General features: G+C 39.5%; 1 protein-coding gene across 1 annotated transcript in view; it reads left to right on the forward strand.

The window, feature by feature from the left end:
* Positions 1 to 18298, forward strand: part of anos1b (anosmin 1b) — a 44183-nt gene extending 25885 nt beyond the window's left edge. Inside the window, exons 5-15 of the mRNA XM_056377652.1 lie at positions 355 to 539; positions 2486 to 2615; positions 6157 to 6250; positions 6746 to 6989; positions 10586 to 10724; positions 12607 to 12852; positions 14082 to 14176; positions 15188 to 15350; positions 15764 to 15996; positions 16841 to 16984; positions 17133 to 18298. Of these exons, the coding sequence (XP_056233627.1) occupies positions 355 to 539; positions 2486 to 2615; positions 6157 to 6250; positions 6746 to 6989; positions 10586 to 10724; positions 12607 to 12852; positions 14082 to 14176; positions 15188 to 15350; positions 15764 to 15996; positions 16841 to 16981 (1670 nt within the window). The 3' untranslated portion in view covers positions 16982 to 16984; positions 17133 to 18298. The remainder of the gene's footprint in view (positions 1 to 354; positions 540 to 2485; positions 2616 to 6156; positions 6251 to 6745; positions 6990 to 10585; positions 10725 to 12606; positions 12853 to 14081; positions 14177 to 15187; positions 15351 to 15763; positions 15997 to 16840; positions 16985 to 17132) is intronic.
* Positions 18299 to 19037: the final 739 nt, after the last annotated feature.

Genomic DNA, 19037 nt, shown 5'->3' on the forward strand with positions numbered 1-19037 from the left:
AGGTGATTTCAATTATCTGGCTGATTAGATGTCCCCACTGTGTGTGAGTGTGTGTGCTTGTACACACTGTAGTTGATTGACATCTCCTGTTAGCTGCACCTGTTACGGTGGGGAAAAGGACACCATCATCATTCTCATAAGTCCAGAGAGTTTGGTGATCTCACGCAATTGGCTGCACTCCAGCCAACCACATACCATATGTTCTACATATTAAGCTGTGATGAATATGATGTTGTTGACATCCTGTCGGCTCTAACTCTTGCTCATGTGGCTTTTTGTACCACGTATTCCTCGTGTCGTTACGTTCATCTCAGAACCATATTCAAACGTCTCCTTTCTGTTTGGTCCCTGCAGGTGTGCCTCTGAAGCCTCGCAGAGAGATGAGCTTTGTCGAGGACTCAGAGGGTCATGTGAAGGTGCTGTGGGTGTCTAAGTTCAATGTCAGCGTGGAGCCGGTCATTTACATGCTTCAGTCCCGCTGGAACGTAGGCATCCACCCCAGTGAAGACCATGCCACGCCATGGACTACTGTTGCCATGGTAAATTAACAGACAGACTCTCGCCTTTCATCCCTGGTCTTTATTTGAGGATTAGAAGGTTTGATATATTGTAAACATGAATATTTGTAAAGACACTACTCAGGAGTTGATGTGAAGTGTACAGTGTCTGATATAGAAATGTATTTTTTAAATCATTTTTTGATTGTCTTGTGAATCGTCTTTTCACATTTGAAGAGATATACTATCATCCTGTTGCTGTCATCCTCTCTACACTATTGAGGGATGTTAGCTGACGAGATAGTGATGGGGCAGCAAAACAAACCAATGTAACAGCACATAGTTAATTCTGTCTAGCTAGGCAACTTAGACAGCTGTAGAGTCACCAAAGCTATAAAAATGGTTCCTGGTGCCTTTAACAGTGGAGCAACACCACAAAGTTTGTAACATATCTTTACCTCATAACTCTCAATTTGCCTCGAATGATGAAATTTCTCAGCTATGGAGATGGATGTTAGACTCTGTTTCCACCTCATCAGTCTGCTGCCTTGCTGTCTAAACCTCCCCACCCCAGCCAGTCTCCCATTCTGCCAGGGTAAACCGTATGTATGTGAGTGTGTGTGTGCACTGTACACCCATGTGTGTGTGCCTGTGTGAGGTTAGGTAAATAAGCAGAGCTTAAAAAGGAACCACAGGCAGCCACAGTCGTTCCACCGGCTGACTCTGAATGACTGAACGCTCATTATGGACTTAAATAGATGGCAGCTCGTGTCTGTGTGTGTGTGTGTATGTATGTGTGTGTGTGTGTGTGTGTTTGTGTGATTGTGGATGAGTAGATTTTAAGCAGTGATTACATTTGCTCTGTCAGGGAGACAAAACATGTGAATCTTTAGCAGTTTCAACCATCATTTGGGCAAATCGTTTAATTTCACTATTATCAGATGGAATTCCAATCCAGCTACGTTCATCTGACTTTCCAGCTCATTAACTTGTGACACTCATATGTTTTAAACTGCACAGGGCTCTGTCATGTTTTGAAAGAGGATATATTATGGTTTTGTGAGAGATGACAGAATATGTATAATATGTACACTCAATTTGCACTTTTGTAGGAACACTTAGCTAAAACTATTGCAGTCAGTCCCAGACAAACAGGGTGCAGGGCACGCACATCAAAAAAACTTATAGGATCAAAAAACAAACTAAAGGCAAAAGTCAGACAACTATCCAAACACTGCACTGATATTGTAGCTCTCTCAAAATTAAATTTGCTTGAATCTTCACTGTAGTATGCAGATCTTGTCTGACTTTAGCATTTAATATCAACAGTCGTGCAATTAATCCTTCCTCACCTGTGTGATCATTTTGCAGGGCATAGTTTGTAGTGCTGTTTATGTGTACACAGAGAGGTGTTTGTGTTACTACCCTCACTGATAAAAATGGGGTGGCCAAACTCAACCAACCAACATTGTGCAACATTATGATGTTACAGGTGGTTATGTGCTTGACTATCTCTTGGTGACTGCCTCCAGGCAAGATGAATTCAGGAACATTACCGTCAATATATGTCGTTTTACACTGGTAAGGTTTAAACAAACAAGATGTAATGTGTTAATTAGTGAGCTTTAGAGTTGCTGGTGGGTGACTTCTGAACTCAAACTCAAGAATAAGAGGACTTCCTAAAGAACGAAGATGTCAAGGTTTAATGGTTTAGTCCTTTAAAGTTCAATCTTTTTGTCAGGATCCATATTTTCTGTATCTTATCATCAAAGATGTTATATATTCACCTTTGCAGGTCATTTACTTTTTTTTGTATTTAAAATGAATGTGTCATTGTGAGACTTTTTTTAAAATCTGTTATGAATCATACAGTATATTGTTTTATCTGTTAGATGAAGGAGAGCAATGAGACTGTAAAATCATGAACAAAAAGTATTTTTCTGTCATGCACCTAGCCATTGTTTTATGTGATGTGTTTGTATTTGTAGACCCTGTCTGAGGATGTGGTTCTGTCCGATCTGAGACCTCAGCGCTGGTACCAGTTCAGAGTAGCAGCCATCAACAGCCACGGCAGCAGAGGCTTTACAACACCAAGCAAACACTACATCTCCAGTAAAGGTAACACAAACACAATCAGAACACACACGCTGCTTCTCTTCAGAGAGCTGTTACGAGTGTCCCACAGAAGGCGATGATTCCTCTTGCATGTTTCCATGACCTGTCTGTGAATTTTGATATTCTGTCATGAGACACTGAGCAAAACACATATTCCTGGGTTCCGTTTGTGTCTTTTAACAAGAGATATTACACCTCTCTGAGGAAAAGTCCAAAACTCAGGAACATTTCCCTTCCTCTCCTTCCCTGTTCTTTCTCTCTCTTACACTCAGGGTTGATGGATAAGGTACACACAGCAGGAAAATTATCAGGCAGTCCATAAAACACTGACAGGAAACAGAATATACACACAACTGCACATTGCACATATTCACACATATACTGTACAGACACACACATACACACACTCATATATACTCATCCAGCTGGTTTAGTGCCAGAATGAAATCCCCAGTGCTGGTCAGTGAGACAGGGTGAAAATGAGAGTAAGACAGTCAGAAACACACACACACACCCACACACACACACACACACACACACACTAGAGGTCCTAGCTCTAATGCTTAGCAGACTCGGGTCAATTGGTGTTTGGCTAGCCAGGATTGGCTAGAGATATGAATCCTCTGCCAGGATTGGCTAGACCATGTATGTGAATAATGACTTCAGGTTGGACTCGGCTTTGGAAAAAGGCTCTTTATCAGTTGAACACTTATAGAAGACTATGAAGAGGTGTCTAAGATAGCATTTTCCACTGCCATCAACAAAACACCAAATGGTGGAATTCTGTGTTCCTCCAATAGGGTTTTATAAACATTACAACCTGTGCCTTGGCACACTTAACCTTTTCTGGCAGCTCCTGGTGCCCCATCAGCATATTAAAGGAAAAGTTGGAAATTTGGAAAATATGCCTTTGCTCTTTCTCGCTGAGAGTGAGATGAGAAGATCAATACCACTCTTACTTCTGTCTGTTATATATAAAGCTGGAGTTGTGCTCCTCTGGGTTGCACTGAGGTGAATGTAAATGGGTATTTAAAAAAAAAAAATCCTGTGTGTTTCTTTTATACTTGTATGGATTAAGGGTGTAATGTATGTGTCCACTAGGAGGCAGTATCACATTTGAACCTTGATGTAAGGAAGTAGTAGAAGAAAAAGAAGTAGAAGAGCTTAAAAAAATTGGATTTTTCAACTAAATGGACAAGACAAGATGGGCAGTGATATTAACAGAAAATAGTATAGAAATGGCTTTTGGCACCATGCTGAAATGTATAACCGGTCTCTGAAAGAAAAAATGGAGAAAACTTCCCAACAGGATGCTGGATGAACAATGCAGCTTGCTTGACACTCAGGTCTTTAGAACAGGTTGTTGAGACTTTGGCTGCATGTGGGTCGGCTCCCCTGCAAACCTTCTATGCTTAGGTTCGCAGATGTGTAATTCAAGTTTAAGGCTGCAATAATGACTCTATAGCCAGCAGCCGATTAGGTTGTCTTTGCATAAAAAAGAAAGTGTGAAAACTACTTTGTGGTTTTATGGGGGGGGGGTTATGTGTGGGACTTTTTCTTGGCAGGGAGAGTAACTTCCTGAATTTCTTGCTGGATACTTGCTTCTGTATGGACTGACCTTTAGAAGTGCTGGTAGGTGGATTTTTTTTTACCTTCAGGTGGAGCCTGGCTAGCTGTTTCCTCCCTGTTTCCAGGGTGGTTGCTGCAAAGCAGGCTACAAGTGAAGACTTCAAGAAGTTACTGCTTCAAGCCAAGAAACTGTCCTGCACATATCCTGGCCCCTAAAGATCAGAAATGATAGTTTTCACACTTCTGTTTTTTTATTCTAAGCAAAGCTGGCTGGCTTCTTTCTATAGCAGTATACTGTATACAACTGACAGACATGGGAGTCTTCTCAGTCTGTGTGTGTGTATATGTGTGTGAGTGAGTGAGAGTATGTGCAGTCTTGTATGCATTTCAAGTGCCTGGGTTAAAGGTTAAAGACACACACTTAAACATTCCAAATACCATCTGATCGCAGTCAGAGTCTTGCGTTTCCAGTTCATTATTCTGATTAGTCAGGGGCTATGGGTCAGGGGTCACAAATCAGGAAGCTGGCAGATGTCAGAAATGGTTGAGGTTCCTCCACTGTGACCTGATGCTAACCAGAGAGAGAATTTGAATGTGAAAACCCCTTTCCTGTTCGTTCAGATATTAAAGTTGCACACGACCTGCCAGCAGTAATTATGAGGGAATGTCTGGATCAGAAAACTCATCTTGAGGTCTTCATCTCTTGAAACAATAGACTGAAATCAAGCTGATTGAGGGAGACACACAGAGTGAAAATGGCCTCAGAGAAGAGTGTGTGTCTTGGTTCTGAGCTGGTTTACTGCTGGCACTGAAGACACCCTGCTTATTCCAAAGAGACGCCACACACATACACACACAAACTGGCCGGATCTAGCAGCCCTAATATGTTGTCCTAACTTTGATCTCTGCATCTAGGTCAGCCAAGTGCAGCCCGGGGCCTGTGGGAGGCTTGCCATGGGGGATGTAGTTCTAATCGGATACATTTTGTAGTTTTAATCAAATTCAGGATTGGGATTTGAGTCTCTAATGAGATACAGAGCCAGTGTTGAAAGAGCAGCGACCTCAGGGTTTCATTTTGGAGGCAAACAGTGACTAGAAGTGGTTGCCTTTGGTCTGTGTTGTGGTAGCTACTGAAAAGGGAGGCTTCAGGCTTCTCCAGTATCACTCACCTTTGATGCTTTAAATCTAATTGGCTTTGTAGACATGAATGAGACCAAGAGGAAATTAGCCTTTTCCCCCCAATATTGCCTTCGTTATTTTGCTCTGCTGTAGCACATTAAAAATCGAGTTATTAGACAATTCAGTCAAGCTGGTGAACGGCCTCTACTTGGTAGGAATCATAAACTCAGCACCAATTACTCATCAGTAGGGGGGGGGGCTGAATGGTTTCGGCGTTTTTACATCAAAATCACAGTTTAACAGAAGGGTTAAGCCTGCAGCTGTTTCACCAACTGCACCACCACCTATTTCACCAGCTACATTGGCAAATGTCGCAGGCAGATTTATTCAGCTGTACCTACCTACCTCGGCAAAAGAACAAAATAATAACAGGCTGTTGTTTGGTTGATATTTTCTTCCTGCCAGAGGTTGTACTATTTGTTGAAGAAGATACAGCACTCATTTATAATTTTGATGTTTGAAAGAATAAAGACTAAGGTGTATCTTTTTGGAAGCCCATCATAGTCCAGTATGATGTGGAAATTTGAATGTATCATGTGAAATACTACTGAATTGTAATTTAATTTATAGACAATAATCACATTTTAAGTCACAGCCACAGTATTGCTCAGAAAATTGCAAGTAGATATTTTCCTCTGGTCTTACCAGTAGGACAAATCTGATATTCTTACAGTTCAAATTAGAATACATCCTCATCATGATAATGGTGGTGGTAATTATCTTAATTTGATGAGCATTTCTGCCACCTATCTTTGACCACATGTTTCTCCATCTCTCTCTCTCTCTCTCTCTGCAGATCCCGCACCTCCAGAACCTCCAATGAACATCAGAGTGAGCAACCAGACTTTAGAGTGGATGAGTCCACAACCAGGGTCCCAGTTCACAGAAAGGTATCTAAATAGATGAAAGATGATAAAATAGATGAACCTGCATGTTATTTTTTCTTGCTGGGTTAGTTGCAGGCTGCTGTTGTGGGCAATCAGTCATAAATTGTGGTCAGATGCTTGTCTGATTATGTTGCTGCATGCAAATTACAGTTCATCCTTGTTCAATCATATGTTGTAGCTTCTTTTCTGTTTGCGTGCTGAAATGCAAAACAAGGTCATTTAAAGTTCAGACCATGACTTGGATCACAAACGACATTCCAATAAAACATTTGTTAGCAGAGATGAGGACCTAAATTGTAGCTTATGTTCAGCATGATGACATAAAATGTCTGCGGCTTCACTGTACATATAAAAAGTAAATGGAAAATCGTAAACAACACTGAACGCCTCAAACAAGTATTACATCTCAGTGGAGGTACTTTTCTTTCACCGTTATTACCGTGAATTTGTTGACATCCACGTTGTGATATTGTTTGACTTCCTGTTTTCTCTCTGTAGGAAAGGAGGAAGTGGGGTCACAGTGGCGGTCTTATTACGCTGGGAGCCCCCCAGAGAGGGAGACCTGCCAGTCCACAGCTACAGAGTCACATGGATGTCTCGACATATACACACAGCGCACAAACACACAAGCACACTACATGGACGCACACATACAGCTCACCACAACATGCACACACAGCCTACACACCCACGCACACCAGATCAGGGCAAAAAGGAGAGCAACAGCAGAGTGACTCAGGGGGTAAGGAAACTTTCTATATACCTGCTTGCACTAAATACAAGAACACAGTCATTGACGATGGAGGCACACAACCATCTAAATGCTGCACTCAACATACAGTGGTGATTCACTGTTTGCACACTTTAATTCTAAATGGATAAAATGGCCATTTCTGCCCATCAAGCTACACTTACCAACCCATTATGACAAAAGTATTCAGACCCTTTGTTGTGGCCCTTTTAATTATGGTCAGGTGCATCCTGTCTGCTTTAATTATCTTTAAGATGTGTCTAGAGCCTGTGGCAAATCCCAGTTTCATTATTTTCCCTATTCCTTGCAATTTTTTTTTTACACATAATAATTCCACATATATAAACATACTGACTATATGAGATACATAATATCCCATTCATATTTCAATTGTTATGTAGTGTTTGCACATTGTCTAAAGGCTGACACACATATGCACTCATATACTTGTACTTGTACTCTGTCTGTTTTACCCACAAACCTGCTCACCCCACCTAATTTTTACCTTGAAGGAGTAGTTCAACATTTTGGGAAATAGACTACCACACTCATGTCAGTACGATAAATACAACGCCAGGAGGGTTAACCTATCTTTAAGACTAGAAGCTGGTGGAAACAGCTAGCTTGGCTTAGTCCAAAGCTTAAAAAGACGAACTCTACGATTTGTACAAAAGTTTTAACCCCAAAACAACCATTTGAATTGAGTACCAGCCAAAAGTGTCTCCACTTTTGAAACAAGCAACTCAGTTTGTAGATTTAAATTCCAATTGTTCCTTAGAAAGACAGAATTAAACAAGCACACACACACAAACACACACACACACACACACACACTGCGTATACAAGATCTATAGCTGCACCTGAGAAATTTTACTAGGCCTGTAAACACAGGCACGTCACACAAACACGTGCGTACATCCCTTGTATTCTGCTTGTGATTACTGCAGTGATTTTACAGGCCTCTGCAGGGCAGAGAAAAACAGAACAGGTTCTGTAAACAGCTACTGTGACCACTTGTTTAATTTGATCATAGCATCTTTTGAATGTTTGAGTTACAGCATTAGACAAGTAAACAGGAATCAGCACACACCACAGGGGTGACTGGTATTCCCATTTAACACTCATTTACATTCTTAATATTAAACATTAAATAATTCCTTAAAATTAAAGAGTGCCCTGCTGAACCTCCTGTGTCCAATAAAAATTCCTGCAAATGTGAATTAGATGGAGACATAGAAGAACTACCCAGATGTTTCAATTCAGGATGTGGATTTATGTAATGAGCAAAAATGAGGTGATAAAAAGAAAACATGGTCTTGCTGTTTTGTGTAATTGTTAAACTTGCATACTTACATAAAACTTACATGCCTCTAAAACTTTTTAAAGATAACTTGGGTTTTGTGGATGTGCTTTTATAATGTTACATGCTGATATATTTTCCAAAAAATCATTTTTGACGTGCAGTATTTTAGATCTGGCTTTGACATATTCACCTTTTAAACTGCTGCTTGGCACGCTTTCCAATAAGTGAGGTCTTTTTCAGACTTTTTTTGTGCATATGTTAGTTGTGGATCTGAAAATGCAATATTGCCCTCAGGCAGACACAGCATTATCTTCATGGGACATAACTTTGTTAGAGCGCTACGGCAACATGTAGGTCTGGCTTTACGGCACAGAAATAACATGACAACTTAGACATTTGGATTGACTGACAACAGAGAGAAGCAGCTTTCCCGCATTTGGATTATGTGCTCAGCTCAAGTCAAAGCATCTTGGAGTGTCCTGATAATATGCTAGTCACTATGGCATTGGAGAGTGAGTGTATCAGTTATCATGGTTGTAAATATTTCTGCGAATGGAGAGTGATCTTGCTGATACAGGAATATTTGTTCAGAACTGGACCTGCCAGTACAACATGTACGTGTGGTAAGACACATGAGGCCAAGAGATTGACGCGATCTGAGGTTTACAGAGTAATAGAGTGAATCATTGCTGTCTCCTCCCTGCTAAGCTCAAAGGGTAGCTTCCAAAATTCTTTAGAAATACAACAGATTTCTTGATGTACTTTTGAAATTACATTTAAGGCACCAATAACAGTCAAGACTGAGGATTTTGCTATCCTGATTATAGGTGTGTTGATGATGTTCACAATGCAGCTAAGTCCAGTCAGCAGCATCGAAATACCCATAATCACAGTAAACAACACAAACAGATATTACAGCTTTGACATAACAGTTATGGCTGCCTGTGCAGTGAGTAACTGAACATTTATCCTTCAAATGTAGTAAATAGTAAACAGGCCACACAATGAATGATGAAAGTGCCATTTGCACAGGATCCTTAAGCTTGAGATCCACTTAACTTTGAAGTAAGAATTTCAGTAAAAGACAAAAATAAATAAAAACATAAACACAGGAGTTTCAAAGGTTTTAATGCAAGCGAACTCATATGGGCCTAGCTATCCTATGTAGTAATGGCGATCCCAGACTGAGCCTGGTGGAGCCATTTATCTGTAGTCTGGTCCTCTGTTCTGCTTGGCTGGGAGGCCTGGAATTTAAATGAGGCCCCCTAACTAGTGTTTCCTACTTGCAGCTGTATCTAGACACACACACAGACAGCATCATCATATCAGGTAGGTAGGAACCAGAATAACACTGCTACGTTGTGCAAAATAGCTTTCATACCATGCAAAGCATTGATATTTTATTACTCTCCATTAGCACATGATGGTATATTCCCTAGATGTGTAAAAAACATATATCCTGTCAATCAGGAATTTATGCAGGACTAGGGGGGATTTAGCATTAAACCTGAAGTAACAGGGGAAATTAGAGGAAGTATTCAAACATGGAAAAAGCTCTGCTGAATCAGTGCTTTTAAATATACATCAGCTTCTTACATATAATGTCCACTGACATTATGCACCAAAATAGAAATCCAGGCTTCTCCCTCTCACACACACACACGTGTGTACAGCTGTACAGGCCATATGTTTTGTCTATCTTCAGGGTAATGGAAACACTTCAACCCCATTTTGTCTGCAGGTCACCAAGAAACTGCTTTTAACTTGCTTTTGTCTCATTCTGTCTTAAGTATACGCACACACAGAACCACACACAAACACACACACACACACACACACACACACACAGACACACACACACAGATTTGTTATCATCCAAGCATCTCTTTGTTGTGACTAGCTCAAGTCCACACAGACAGACGGGCCTGACTGACTAAGAGCCTGTTAATGAGCTGTCAGTCAAACAACAGGCTAATGCAGAACAGGTCTGCACTGTCAGTCACAAAGTGGGGCACACACAACACTTAAAACAATGATGATGATGATGATGAAGATTACGATGATAGTGAGGATGATGGTAATGGTGGTGACTTTGGTGGCTATACTGGTCCATCGGTCCATCAGCATTATTTGGTTCCCTTTGGTAGAATTTAAGGACCTTTATCAAATTCTGGATGGTAAAACTGCTGTAGTACAGACTGAGAAGTAGCCAAGAACTACAGGTCCAAAAGGTTAAGAAAAAGTGTTTCTATAATCCATTTTCTCGTATTTTAATGTGTTACAGGCGCAGTGTGAGTTGAGGTTGCAGGGTCTGCTGCCTGCCACCTCCTACCTCTTGTCTGTCCAGACAGTGGCCTTCTGGGGTCAGAAGAGGCTGAAGAGTCCCAGGGTTCAAACTGTTTTCACTACAATAACTCATACAGGTAAACAAACAAAGATGTCTCCCTGATCAGGCTCTGTGGTATGACCTAAAGTTTATATCATTTTGTATTTTTGTATTCACAATACCAGTGTATACACTGCATTCAGAAAGTGTTCAGACCCCTTCAATCTTTTCAGATTTTGTTATGTTGCAGCCTCAGAAAAGCCCTCAGTTGATCTACACTCAATATCCCAAAATGATTGAAAAGCGAAAACATAATTTTAGAAAATTTGGCAAAACTGAAATGTCACATTGACAAAAGTATTCAGACTGTTTGCTATTACACTTGGAATTTAGCTCAGGTACCTCCCATTTGTCTTCATCATCATGGGGGTGTTTCTATACCTTGATTGGAGTCTATCTGTGGTAAATCCAATTGATTGGACATGATTAAGTCTATTTAAGACTGTATTAATGTGTATAATTTCCCCCTGATAATTTCTGTAGACTTACAGGGCGCTGTGTCAGTAATTGTTTGTCTGGAATCATTGTCAGTTAACTGCTAATATTCTTTACAGTGGTTGTGGCAACAGAGTTTCATATAAGGTGCAAGTTACTGTAAGAGTCCACTTTCTCTCAGCAGCTGCAGTTCATTTTAAGGAGTAATTCTTTTGGGTGTAAATTTTTTGGTCTAATATTACATACCATGAATCCAGTGTTTTCACAGTTGCCTGAAAGTCTTTCTCAACAGTTTGGATGAGCATCTTGTCTTTTGATAAATGAGAGGATGGTGTAAGGTTACCTAGAAATATTTAACTTGCAGTAAGAAGCAGCAAATATCCAGTAGGTTCTGTACAGTTTTGTCTTGTAGGAATAAACATGAAGGACTATAAAGGTGAAAGGTTCTCAGTAAATTTAAACTGCTTTGCCAGGTACTGCAGACTGCAGCTGTACAGTGTGTGGTGCTGTGGTTCAACAGCGCAGCCACCTCAGGACTCTCCTAGCAACTCTGCCCCAAATAGACACTCACTCATGTATATGTTTTTGAACATTTCATTAACTTGTCATGCCATTAGTAAATGCTTTATGTGAAGTCTGCAGCCATACATAACAGAGCCATACATTATTGAGTTAATGATTTCCCTGTTAGTTCAGAGCTGCTGCATTTGCTGACTGTCAGCAAATTCTGTCTACCTACAGCTGCACTTTAAACACACTGACACACACACACACACCACACACACAATGTATGGTGGAAAGTGGTGATGTTAATGGTCGTCCAGGCAACAGAGGTATTTATAGGTGACCTGTCGGTCAGCCCAGCAGAGGGTTATAGCCAGCTGCAGCTCAATTATCAAACCACATACCAACAATTTTATATGGAACATATTGCATATAATTTAGCAGTATTAATTTTTGACACAGTCCATATATTGGCCTGGTTTCTCTCAGTGCTAATGAGGGTCATTTAGGCCAGATAAAGCCAATTAGTGTCTCTGCGTGAATGAATTAGCAGGAATGCTAGCTACCAGCTGCACTTTCATCACCACTTTATGACATTCCCGGCACAATATATTTATTAATTCCATGTGATATAACTGGTTTCATATATCCAGTCAGTCATATGATGTGTTTTTGTGATGGTGCCAGTTATAGGTCTTCAGAAGAGCTACTGTATAAATGCTGCTTAAGGGAGTGCAAAAATGTTCTAGAGTGGTTACACACACAAACACACACACACACACACACACACACACACACGTACACACACACACACATATGCATGAACAGTGAACATCTCTCCTGCATCAAAACTTTTAAATTTGGAGTTTGTACACTGAAGATTTTCTTACCTCATAAAGGGTGTTTTATTGAGCAAGAAACAAGGTTTTTGAATATTAAATTTTTACATTTGATATTTTCTCTCCTCTCCTCTACCAAAGGCGAGGACTTCTCCAATGAGCTCCCATCTTCCTCCTCCTCATCTTCCTCTTCCCTTCCCTCATCTCCTTCCCTCTCATCCTCCTCCTCCCCTTCTTCCTCTGAACTCCCCCTCGCCTCCTCTCATCCGAATCCCGAATCCCCCCCAAACCCTGTCACCCTTGACAACCTGCGCCTGGAGGTTGCTGCCCCTCATTACCATGACAACCAGCTGCAGGTCAAGGTGTTCTGGAAGTGGCCTCACCACGGTGAGTTCATTCGGTAACATGAACCCGTCAATGTCATGTCAGCAGCCCCCAAATACCTAAAGAGAAGATGAGAAGAGAAAAGAAAATTAAAGAAAAGAAAAGAAAAGAAAAGAAGCTGTAGATGCAAATTTTATATTAGGTCCATGAGTACTTATGATAGCAGTGTTCTGTATTCTGTACTTGTATATACTTGAGATGCAGATTCTTCTTAACATAGTTATCCTTAGAGACAGAACTAGACCAAAAAAACAGTATCTACAAATACCATCATGTTCATGAATTAAGAATGAAACAAAACATTTTGAGTTGCAGTGTATATTTTTTGAAGGCCACACAATAATTACATAAATGCTGCAGTGTTGTCACCTTTGCACAATCATGAAATATTAGCCAATATTAGATGATCATTTCAGCTGCTCATTTTTCAGAATATGTCAGTTTTTAAACAGATGATTTTGATTTGGTTTTACAGTGTCTATAAACAGTGTTTTATGCTAACAATCCATCAAATAACATGTAAAAACACAGTTAAAATGTGAGATTGGTTGCTCAATGGGATGAACCTGCAGAGAATTATTGCCTGACTCTGCAGCTCCCCTCGGCTTCATGGAGCTTTATAGCAAGCTTCAGCTCGTTGTTTAGCTGTCTGGCCTGTAAATGTACTGTTTTGGTTCACTCTCGCTCTAATGGTGTCATTTACAGTCATGACACACAGTTGCACAGTGGAGCAAAAAAGCTCCTATTCAGTACCGTACTGCAGACAGACACAGTTAGAGACCAGCATAGTAAATCATTAAGCAGATTTATGTAAGCACTGGATGAGCTCTGGACATAACTGTTTGCTAACAAGTTCCTGTTAGCAGTTGTTTCTGCTGCACCGCAAGTGGCCAAAAAAATTGGCAAAAGTTATTCTGATTCTCTCTTACCTCAGCTCCGGTTGATGTTTGGACCTCAAGTTTGAAATCACTAAGGGCAACTGATTGTCAGTTTCTGTTACTGGGAAAAAAAACTACAGAGGTTCTCTAGCTGCACAAAACTCATATCATCTACCATCAAGATAAAACGTTAAAATGAAAAGGGAGGAAAGGAAAAATAAAGAAATGGAACAAAAACTAGTTTGCATCATCTCCAACAGTATCGTTATTGATCACACAGATTAAAAACAAACACATGTCCACTTATGTAATGTGTAACTGTCTCTATTGTGTTTTCTTTCCTTTGCTTTGCAGGCAGACAGAGACACCCTGGTCCGTACATTTTGCAGTGGCATCCACATACCTGCAGTACTAATGTTACAAGCACGGAGAGAACAACAACTGTGCAGGTATAACTATCCTGGCTGGGTTTTATATGTCTGTGTTTGTGAAATTGTATATAGGCTTCTTGTTTCCATGTGAGTGTTGTTACTGTGTCTCTATGTGTGTATATGTGTATTAGATATCAAATTTCATCACCATAACTCAGATCTGACTGGAATGCTCTCATCCTCTGTCTGTGCAAGGTTTTGTCTCTCTGCCATCAGCTGAACTATCCTACATTTCTATTACTCTGTGTGTCAGATACATTTTGTTTCTTAAAGTAATAGCCTGAGCAATTTTCTTACTAACCAATGCTTCTCAATCAGCAATGTCTGTAACACAAACCACGCTGAGATGTTTGTAGTTTGTCTTCCTGTAGAAAGGTGTTGTTTTACAGAGCAGGTAATGTGATCTAAACACAACCAAACCAAACTGAAAAATGCTAAAAAATCACAACCTTCACAATGAGGAGATTCATTGCAGGGTTATAATATTGCATCGCATTAGATTGTTACAGTTGTGCCTAATAAACTGGTGCATGGCAAGGTTTGACTGAAATTGATCTATGTAAAAATACATTGCAGAAACCACTAGGCAAAGACTGCTAACTAGAGTGTCTTCCTGAAAATGCAGATATTTTACATCATGAAGTGAATTAGCAACAGGGAGAGCAGAGAAAACTGGTCTGAAATGATCAGAGTCAGTGGGTTGATAAATATCAAAGTGCTGTGAGCAATTTGCTGAGGTCACAGAATATGAGTTCTGCTCATTGAAGTTCAGCCTTTTTTAAACAGTTACGCCATTTCTCACCATTTGAAGTTGCCAACCTACAAAGCTGCCAAGCACTGCTTCAAACTGTGGTGTTTATTTTAACATGGAGCTAACAAGCTGCTTCCAAACAAAAATAGAGGTAATATGTATATTTTATGGAACCTTGTAATAGGTCAGTTTTAACAACCAGCTGTGTACAGTTTCCACTACAATTTCTCTTTAAACACTCTTTTTATCCCTAACTTGATTTGGTTTTCTCTCTCCAGGGTACCCATCACACCATCACAGGTCTGTTGTTTGGCTGTAAGTACCGGGTCGCCGTGGCAATGAAGGCTGACCCGGGGTCAGAGGCTGTTGCCTGGGTTACAACCCCGGCTTGCTCCTCCGTCAGGGTCAGAGGAGGCAAAGCTTTGCCCTGCAACACTGAGGGTAGGAGTAACTAAACACAGATGTAAAGGCAGTGTTTCATTGACCTTCTTTAATCCTGTAACCCCTTAATGCCTGTTTAAAAGAATGCTCTGGGACGTGCTTCTTGCATCTTGTGTTGGCTTCTTTTGGGAATATAAAGACCCCCGAAAGTAGTAGAAACACCGACTACACACTTGCACATATTAAAATTCCAGCAGTGTTGCTAAACAACTTTTTTTTTTTTTTTATATATATGCACACAATTTAACTAGTTTAATGTACTTCAAATGATTGTCATTATGATCCATCTCTGATTAATTGTTGAGGACACTTTTAGCATAAACATATTGTCACATTAAACCTGCTAAGAAATGATTATGATGAGTGTTCTGACATGACTAAAGGAAAAGTTTTGTGCCTTTCGTTTGTGTCAGAGCGCCTCCTGGCGGGCAGAAAGGTGGTACTGCGTCCAGAACGGCTGACAGCAGATTTTCAACAAGTCAATGGCACATTACTCACTACGTTTCGCTGGAGGATGTCCCAGCATGCACTGGACCCAGCAGCCGTTGAGGGGTTCCAGTTCACCTGGACGCTGCAATCAGGGGTTACCACGGTAACAGAGGGACAGGAAGACACACTTATCTCCCAGACACAGACAATTGCACCGGTGAGACAAGACAGAGAGTTTTACAGTGACAGCATTGCATTGTGTTAGTAGAAGGAGGAAAATACCTTAGAAATATGAGAGTGTGTGTGTTTGTGTGTGTTTCCAGTAGGGATGATGAGGCAATAGATATTTTTCAGGTTCCTTTTTCTTTCCTTTTACTTGATTCTTTAAAGAGGCACTGTCAGCAATCACAAAATCTAAAGAAAGAATAAAATATAAGATTTTGATTCATAAAAGTCTAATAAAAGTGTCAAAGTAAAGAAACATTGTGACTCAACATTTACCTGTAATAGATTGAATGATAAATCTGGTGATATTCCTCACCTTTCTTATAAACCATTAAAGGCAAAAACTAGCAATTAATTGATCCTAACTGTTATTATAGTAGCCAAAGCCTGATGTAATTTATCCTCTGTGTCACAGAGCTCTAGTTTATTTTGAGTGAGTGTCAATCCCTCTTACACCATCCTGCACTAAATCTGTAGCTAAAAATAGCCCCCAACAAATACCCATTTTACTCCTGTTTAATTGAATTTTGCTTAAAATGTAAGTTTATAGCAGTTTATTAATTAATTAATATTATTTTGAAAATATAAGTGTATAATGGTGACACTTTTTAAAATGATTTACGTTTATACGCAAGCTTCAGAACGTAGTAAGAGATGGATTAACACCTAGTTGTTTTGGTCTTTTCATGGGATTTGTTGGCAGTAAGAAAAATATGGAATAGCTGCAGCCTTATACTTTAACAGTTTATATCTTGATCAATTAAAACATTTGTGAAGAAAGGATAGGTTGTCTTTGTCTTCGCATATCAGCACTAACCCTGTTTCTTCATACACAGTCTCAGCGGTCAGTGACAGTTCATGGTCTTCAAGCTGACAGTGACTATCAGCTGCAGCTCCAAGTGCTAACAGCAGGGGGCAGCAACGGCGCTGCAGTCTCCAAGACCATACATACTCCAGCCGTCAATGCCACACGTTGATAGGTAGTAGTGCTCTCTCTCTCTAACACATTTGTGTGTAGATCCATTAAAAACTTGTACTTATACCTTCTCATGATAAAGTGGCATGAATGTGTGAGAATACTTTTTTTTAATCTTCTGTCCTCTAAATCCTACTAATCATCTCTTCTAGGCCCCGAACCCAACAGCTGCCACTGACTGCTGACCCACGATCATCTTTACCAACATCCACTTCTCTACTGCTTTCCACTGTTTAAAATGGTGTCACTGCAGATTGAGTGCAGGCAATTTGAACCAAAGCTGTAAAATTAAAGTTCCCCTGCGTAAAGTAGATTCTCATATGAAAGGTATTTCCTACTCTGGTAGTTCCTCTTTCACTTTAATCATTTCATCAAACATCAGGAAGACTGTAATCTTGCTCTTATGGAAAAAAATATTTGCCTTTCAGTCATTAATCTGTCATCTGATCTGAGGTTGCAGCATTACTGAGTTGTAGAATTTACAAAATGAACTGTTCCTGTACATGGTGCCAGTTTAAAAAGCACTAAGTATTTACAGTTTGTCTTGGCAGTGAGATGCGTATCCTAAACCATATTTCCTCAATTTTTTTTTAATAAAACTGCAGCATTTTACCAACGATTCCTCTTGGCATTAGTACCACAGTGCCACAGGATTGTGAGACATATATGTGAAAAGTGAGGCTCCTCGCACAGCGGCATCTGTACATGTTTGGTGGGACTAATGAAGTCCGATCACCTGACATCACTGGAGCCAAATGACACTTGTAAAGAGACGTATTATGCCTATTGTTTTTGATCATGCTAGTAGAGAATAATGTAGCACTGATCTTATGTACAAATAGTAATGTATAGCAACAGACTGTGCTTATTGCAGTGCATAATCTGCTGCATTATCTTTAAAGCGAGTGGGTCTGTGCAGGAGTCTTGAAGTAAGCTCAAATATTTTCATATTTTGTTCATATGTTTAAAGAACTGTAGAATTTGCTTGTTTGATATATTTTGGGCCTTGTGCAGCAGTAGTTTACACTATGTTACACCCATTTCACTACACAATGATATGTGACATTTTAACACAGTTAATATTGTTAATATTGCTATACCTGTGGTAGGTTTCTTTGTTTTACAAAAGTCATGTCATTGCTTTGAAAAGGTTGGGAACTACTGGTGTTAAGCAACCAGTTACTATGTTAATATTCTCTTTATGTAACCTTTTATTGTTGATAATTTTGTACTTAATTCCTTTACATTTTGACTGTTTTTAGTTTTATTTATTGTTTTCCAGTCTTAGATTTTTATAATTAAAGATATCAGAACACAGTGTGTGTTGTGGCAGTAATATTGTTGTTAGAAATGATCATAATAAGAAGGATAAAATCATAATACTGTGGTGATACCAGTTGGCATTACTATTTTATATCTTGCATTATATCAGAATTTACATTATTTTCCTTCTCTCTATTCACTATTCTACTTTATTTGTTACGGCCATGGCTTGATTAACCTCCCAGAAATCAATATACTGTAGAGTTGAAATGATTAGTTGATTTATGATTTTGTCAACTGACAGAAAATTAACTGGCAACAGTTTTGATAATTGACAAGTGGTAAGTCATGTTTAAGTGTAAATGACTGATACCAGCTTTTCAAATATATATTTGCTAGTTTCACAGTTTTCTGTGAAAATGTTTTTAACTTTTGGTCGGACAACAAAAGTAATTCGGTTGTGTTCATTTGGGTTTTGGGCAGTAATGATTGTTTTTCACTTTGTTTTTGACATAGACTAGATAAAAAAAGATCAGACCTATTGATAATGAAAATGATTTGCCTGTGATGGAATACTATAACCTTGCCCGACTCAGTAAAAATGGTGGTAATTTGATAAATTACAACTTAACAGCAATATTTTGACACAGATAGTATAATCATATTATGCAGACTCAAATAATAAGGACTTATTCACATGTCAAGCCAATAAAATCAAATCTAAATGAAATCAAGGAGATTGCTGTAGATTTTCTTGTTGTCATGTAAAAATGCTAATTTTAGAGACATTTTAT

The sequence above is a fragment of the Seriola aureovittata genome, chromosome 6 (genome assembly GCF_021018895.1).
Source record: "Seriola aureovittata isolate HTS-2021-v1 ecotype China chromosome 6, ASM2101889v1, whole genome shotgun sequence".
Classification (NCBI taxonomy): Eukaryota; Metazoa; Chordata; class Actinopteri; order Carangiformes; family Carangidae; genus Seriola; species Seriola aureovittata.